Source organism: Plasmodium gallinaceum (assembly GCF_900005855.1).
Source record: "Plasmodium gallinaceum strain 8A genome assembly, contig: PGAL8A_v1_32, whole genome shotgun sequence".
Taxonomy (NCBI): Eukaryota; Apicomplexa; class Aconoidasida; order Haemosporida; family Plasmodiidae; genus Plasmodium; species Plasmodium gallinaceum.
In genome coordinates this window covers 337,982-345,241 of record NW_021628338.1, presented here as the reverse complement: position 1 = coordinate 345,241, position 7,260 = coordinate 337,982, and the positions used below count along the sequence as shown (strand labels likewise).

Here is a 7,260-nt window from a genome sequence, read left to right as displayed (position 1 = left end):
TTAATTTTTTTTTTTTTTATTTTTTTTTTTTTTTTTTTTTTTTTTTTTTTTTTGTGCACATAAACATTTTATTATATAAGTAAAAAAGAATATTTGAAAAATAATAAAATATATACATTCGTTAAAAATATATAAAATATTTTTAATTTTATTTTTTCTATAAATTCATATTTTATTTTTAAGTTTATAATTTTTAAAAAATTATTTTACCATATAATTAAAAATGATCAAAAGGAAAATATCATATAAAACAAAAAAAAAAAAAAAAAAAAAAAAAAAAAAAAAAAAAAAAAAAAAAAAAAAAAAAAAAAAAAAAAAAAAAAAAAAAAAAAAAAAATATTTAAAATAAGTTCTTATATAAAAAAAGAAGATAAAAATTCATAAAAAGTTTGAAATTTACTCCATAAACTATCCAGTTGTATCAAAAATTAATCTAAATGAAAGTAATTAAGTGAAGAGAAATATGGGTAATAATAGTTTTCATATTTTAAGATATTTTGAAAAATTATATTGTAAAATGAAAAAACATTCAAATTTTTAAAATTATCTAATTTTATATGGAAAGGAGTATTCGCAAAATTCTTCTTTTTTTTTTTAAAATAGTATTTTTTTTCAAAATCTATATTATAATTATTTAAAGGAGAAATATTTGTCATTATATATCTATGAATAATAGAAAATTTTGTTATATATCTCCTATACACATCAAAACTATCATTTTTTTTTTCTATTAGTTTCCATCTTTTTTTAATGTAACTATTTATAATTATTTCAATATGCTTTTCAAAAGACACTAAAAATATATATAAAAAATCATTCAAATTTGTTTTATTAAAAGATTCACTTTTTTCATATTCATTATTCATAATATATTTTAAGAAATAAAAACAAAAAAAAGAAATAAAATAATTATCTAAAAATTTGTATATCAGTATTTTTCTAAAAAAATGTATATCATCATCATTATTTATATTTATTCTAATTAATGTTTCTAATCTTTTCTTGTAATAATTATTATATTTTCTTCCTTTAACATAGTTTTTTATATCATTTATACTTATTTTATTATTACTATTAAGTATATTTTCTTCATTTTTAATTTTAATCTCGTAAGAATTATTTATAATATTTATTTTCATTTTTTTTAGAGAAAGAAGATTGAAATTTTGAGCATTACATTTATCTCTAAAATGATTTTTTTTTTCCACGTTCTTATTATTAACTTCTTTTCTTTTAATATTTGTTATAACATTTAAATTTTTGTAATTAGAACTTTTTTTTCTATTTTTATCTTGAATAAAATACTCCTTAAAATTAAAAATACGATTATTAAGATTATTCATTAATTTATAGTTGCAAAATGTATAAGGAGTAACAATATAATTGAATGAATGCATCCTTTTACTATTGATGTAATTAGAAAAGAATAAAGAAGGATTAAAACTATTTGAAGAAAAAAGATAATTTTTTTCTTTTTTATAAATATCACAAGTAAAATTCATATATTTCCATTTATTTGAATAGTTATTTAAAATATCTAAAAAATATTGATAATTTAAATTTTTAAACTCCTTTTTTTCTTTTACTATCTCGTAATATCCATTATTTACTTCACTTAATGTTTTGTTAGAAGTACAAAACAAATCTTTTTTTTCTTTTTCTTTTTCTTTTTCCTTTTCATTTTCCCTTTCCTTTTTTCTTTCCATTTCCTTTTCTTTTTTTTTTTTTTTTTCTTTTTCTTTTTCTTTTTCCTTTTCCTTTTTTCTTTCCATTTCCTTTTCCTTTTCCTTTTCCTTTTCCTTTTCTTTTTCCTTTTCCTTTTTTCTTTCCATTTCCATTTCCTTTTCTTTTTTTTTTTTTTTTTTCCCTCCTAAATTATCAAAATAAAATATTTTACATAATATTGATATAGATAAAAATAAAATAGTAAAAATAAGAATTTGATTTAATATTTTCTCTATAAATGTTTCATCTATATCATTAATATATCTTCTTAAAATATGTTCAATATTATCATCAAACATACTTATTTTTTTCTCTATATTATTATTTTTTACAAAATTTTTATTTACAAATTCTTCTTTTCTCCTTATAATTAATAAAGTTATATTGTTATAAAAAAAAAAGGAAAGAGATATGGATATTTTCATAAATAATTGAATTTTATGCACATGTGGCTCATCAATAAAATGATTAATAAAAAAAGATGACAAAACAAATAAATGTCTAAAAAAATCATTAACTATATATTTGTTTTTATTATATTTTTTTTCTCTATGTTTTTCCACATTTTTTTTTAATCTGTCACTTTTTTCATATTTGTTTTTGCAAAAATAGCTTTTTACTTTATTTATATAAAGTTTTTTAAATGAAGTTTTTCCTTTTTTATACAAAAAATTATTAGTATACATTTGTATGAGAAAATGTTCAATATCAAAAAATAAACATGCATCAATAAAATATTTTAAAATTTTTGCAAATTTGCTTTTTCTTAGCATACAATTTTCTTTTCTAATTAAAGTAGAATTCAATTTATTTCCATCTCTTAAATCTATAGTATCAAATATATTTAATATAGTTTTCTCTTTTTCACTTAAATAATTTTCATTATATTTATCATTATATTTGTCATTATTATTAAAATTATTCATAATAATTTTATTATCCTTTTTTTTTATTTTTTTAAATATCCATTTTCTTTTATTTACAATATTGTATCCATTTGTTTCAGATTCTTTTGATAAAGTTAAACAAAACGTATCATTAATATCTATTGCAAATGAATAAGGATCATGAATTTTTTTTAATACAATAATTTTTTTCTGATATCCATTTTTTTTTTTTATGTTTTTTTTATTTGAATTTATATGAAAATATAAATATTTAGAGTATTTCTTTTTTATTTTTTTTACTAACAAGATATTTTTATTATTATTAAATTTCTTTTGATATATTAAATCTATTCTATCATTTATTAAGAATAAATATTTTTTTATTGTATTACATTCTTTAATTGAATTTTGTTTGTTAATATAAAAATCATTTAAATATTTTTTGTATTTATCTTTTTCAAATTCAACCGAAAATTCACTGTTTTCATTAGTCATAATTTGATATAGAATTTTATGAGAATTTTTTATTTTGATAAATCGATTAATGTGTTCAAAATTTTTAAATAAAAAATGTATATGATATATATTTCTTATTAATAACAAAATATCAGAAATATTATAAATTCTTAAATTAAAATCATCAATTTCCTCATGATATTTTTTATTACATAAATTTTTATTATTATATAATCCAATATATAAAAATTTGTTCGTTAAAAAAATTGAGTAGAATAATAAAAGTATATGGCCATAGTGAATTTTATCAAATGTTCCTGCAAATAATCCTATATCATTTTTTTTTAAATATTTGTTTATTGTTCTTTTTATTTTATATTTTTGAATTTTTATTTTTTTAAGAATTCTTTTTTTTCTTATAAAAAATTGAATTTCTTGTTCTTTAGTATTATTTACTTTTATTTTTATCATATTATTATCTTTTTCTATTTCTTCTTCTTTTTCTTTTTCTTTTTCTATTTCTTCTTCTTTCTCTTTCTCTGTCTCTTTTTCTTTCTTCTTTATCTTTTTCTTTTCTTTTTTTCTAGATACTTTTATTATATCTACATCATAAATATTTATATAAGGTAATGTTATGTTTTTATTATATTTATTTAAAATAATAAAAGAACAACAATATCTTTTTAGTTTAATTAAATCATATTTTGATAATATATTCTTATAATGATTAATAAAACAAAATTTTTCATAATATAAAAAAGAATATAATTTATGTAGATCATAAATTGGTAAAACCACACGAACTAACTTGTCTAAGTTATGCTCATAAACCTTTTCAACAATATATTTTAAATAATAATATGTTGACATTTTTAATATACATTTTAAGCTAGTAAATTTAATAAATAAATATATATTCACTACATGCTTTTTTAGTTTTATTATATATTTTATTAGCCACTTTATGTTACTCTCTAATTTTTCAAAAAATTTGTTTTCATTACTTAATCTTAAACTTACATTATTTCTAGATATACTAAAATTATAATTATGTATACTTAAACAATTATTAATATTAAAGTTTTTTAAGTATTTTTTTTTCTTTAAAAAATTTCTTCCTCTTTTTCTTGTATAGGTTACCATGTTGTAGTCTTCAAAAATTAAAAAAGCATTTTCATATGTTAATAAATTTGCCATTTTTTAGTTATTCAATTATTTCATTTATAAAAAAAAAAAAAAAAAAATTAATATATAAGCTTCAATACTTTATTCTTAGCTTATATTTAATGAAAATAACATAAAAGTTTTCATTAATAATATTTTATTATATTTATGTATCTTCATTTTTTTTTATATTATTTATATTTTTATGTTTTTTTTTTTTTTTTTTTTTTTTTTTTTTTTTTTTTTTTTTTTTTTTTTTTTTTCTTTTACGTTTTCATCTTAAAAATTGAAAAGAAAAAGAAAAAAGGCTAATTATATTTCATCATATTATAACAATGACATAAAAATAATTTATAACATCTATAAAATAATTTTTAAGAATTATAAAAGAAACATCAACTAATAAGTTACTTTTTTGTAAGAATTTAAGTTGGTTAATTAATTGATTATTCAAATAATACTTTACAAAGTATAAAATATATTTTTATGAAAATAAATTAAACCAAAACAAAAAAATTAACTAATTTTTTGTCAAAATATTGAAAATTTGTAAATATTAAAAAATAAATTTACATATAAACAAATAACAAACAAAAAAGGAATTAGTTTAACAAAATATTAAAAAAAAATTAAAAAAAAAATTAGTAGTTTAAAAAAATAATATTAAAAAAAAATGAAAAAAATAATAAAAATATATATATATATATATATATATATATGTAAATATAATAAATAAAAAATAGTAAAAAATTATTTAAACAATTATTTTTTAAAAAAGTAAAAAATAATACAAAAATATATATAAAAAAGCAAAATATAATTAAAATTTTCAATATACAATTTACAATTATATACTTAAATTCAAAGAAAAATATTCATATTTATTTTAAAACTAAAAAATCATCTTTAAAATAAAATTTTATAATTAACAATAAATTACACAATTGTACATAGTAATAATATACCTCTATTATTTTATGTTTAAGATTTTTTGAATATTAATTAAAAAAAATTTTACATAAAATTATTTAAATTTTACATTGAGAATTTCATAAAATTTATTGTACTTTTTATATTCTACTTCAATTTTTTTTAAGTAACTTTTTTTAATGAATAAAACGATTTGTATATAAACTCATAACATGTATCATATATCTTTAAAACATTAAAAAAAGGAAATAATTTAAAATAAACTTTATAAATGAAAATATTCCTATATAATTTTCTTTTTGAAAGGAATTAAAATTAGAAGAAAAATGAAACAATGTCAGTAAAAAAACTAATACAGATAATATAAGATTATTTAATATTAATACTAATAATAAAAAGTAAATATTAGTTTACACATATTTTAAAGAAAACAAATAATCATATTATTTATTAAAAATTAAAGAAAAATAAATTAAAATGTAGAAAACGAATAAAATTTGTCTAAGATAAAAAAAAATTGAAAAATTGTTTTCACATTTTTATGCTTTATTTAATTAAATAAATAATTATATATGAAAAGCATATAAATAATTTAAAATTTCATAATAATTCAAAAAATCATAAAAAAAAGCATATTCATTATTAATATTTCTATTAAGATATAATAAATTGTAAATGAAATTACCATTAAGAGGTGTGAGTAAATTTTTAAGTCTATTTTTTTCTTTTTTTTTTTTTTTTAATTGCATGCTTTAATTAAGAATATGAAAAAAATAATAAAGGATAAATTTGGATTATCATAGAATTAAAGTATCTTATATATTAAAATATTTTTTCTTTTAATTTGAAAAAAACAAAAATATATTTTATATTTTTTTAATCAATTATTTTTATTTATAATAGAATTCTATAGAAACCTTAAAAGTTTAAATTTTTACTAAAATAAAAGGAAACTTCTCATTTCTAAAATTTTCAAATTTTATTACTTTACGTAATTATCATAAATATCTTACTTCAATTGATTTCTTTCATTAAAATATATAAGTATTTTTTATGTTCTATAATTTTAAAAAATTAGTAATTTTTTTTATTTATGATAATTTTTAATAATTTATGAGAGAATGTATATATTATTAATGTCTTCCTTATGAAGTTCCTACTTTTAAATAATTAATGTTAAAAAAAAAAATTAGTAACTGAATTTTTATTATTAATTTAAAAATAAAATTCAATTTCAAAAGGGATATAGATAGTATCATTTTATTATATTATAAATGAAAATGACTATACATATACATCCACTTACAAGTATGTTTTGTTAATCTTCTGAACAAAAAGCTCTTAATGTTTTTTGCTTCAAAAAAAAAAAAATATATTTTTATCAAATATTTTCCATCAATAATTAATGATGATATGCATATGCAGATGAAAATAATGTAAAGCGTTTATTTTTAAGTTAAAAATATATAACTTTGTAGTAAGAACTAATCTAAAATAGTAAAAACTTTAACGAGAAAAAACATAAATATTAAAAATAATTGAACTTTCTGTTTATATTTAATATGTGTATACAAATTAAATTTTTTATATCTATTATATAATTATCTTATACTCATGATTGCATTGAGTAATATTATTTCTAATATATTTGAAGAAATGAATATGCATTATCCTTCATTCTATTAAATGATATTTAAAAGAAAAATGCAGTGAAATTCCTCATAAATAATTAGAATTTTAGTAGCTTAAAAAAAAAAATACCAATATTTACACATAGTGTATTAAAATTTTCTGTATTTCTTTCCGTTTTTTAATTTTACAATGGATAATTTATGTAAAATTATTTATATTTTAATATATACTTTTTTTTTTTTTATCTTTATAAATGTTTTTACAATTATTATAATATATGTATATATATAAATTTTTATGTTAAAAATATGAATAAAGAATTCTAAATATATAATATATATATTTTTTTTCTTAATTTTTTAAACTTTATGCATAAATGATTTGTTAACATTTTGTACGCCACAAAATGTGCTAATATTATGATCAAAAAAAAAAAAAAAAAAAAAAAAAAAAAAAAAAAAAAAAT

The 7,260-nt window shown here is 14.7% G+C and overlaps 1 protein-coding gene across 1 annotated transcript; it reads right to left on the bottom strand.

Moving 5' to 3' along the window:
- Nucleotides 1-428: 428 nt before the first annotated feature.
- On the bottom strand, nucleotides 429-4,265 carry PGAL8A_00044800 (phosphopantetheine adenylyltransferase, putative; the record flags this gene model as incomplete). Its single annotated transcript, XM_028674464.1, has 1 exon — nucleotides 429-4,265. The coding sequence occupies one exon, from the start codon at nucleotides 4,263-4,265 to the stop codon at nucleotides 429-431; it is 3,837 nt and encodes a 1,278-aa protein (XP_028530814.1).
- Between the last annotated feature and the right edge of the window lie 2,995 nt (nucleotides 4,266-7,260).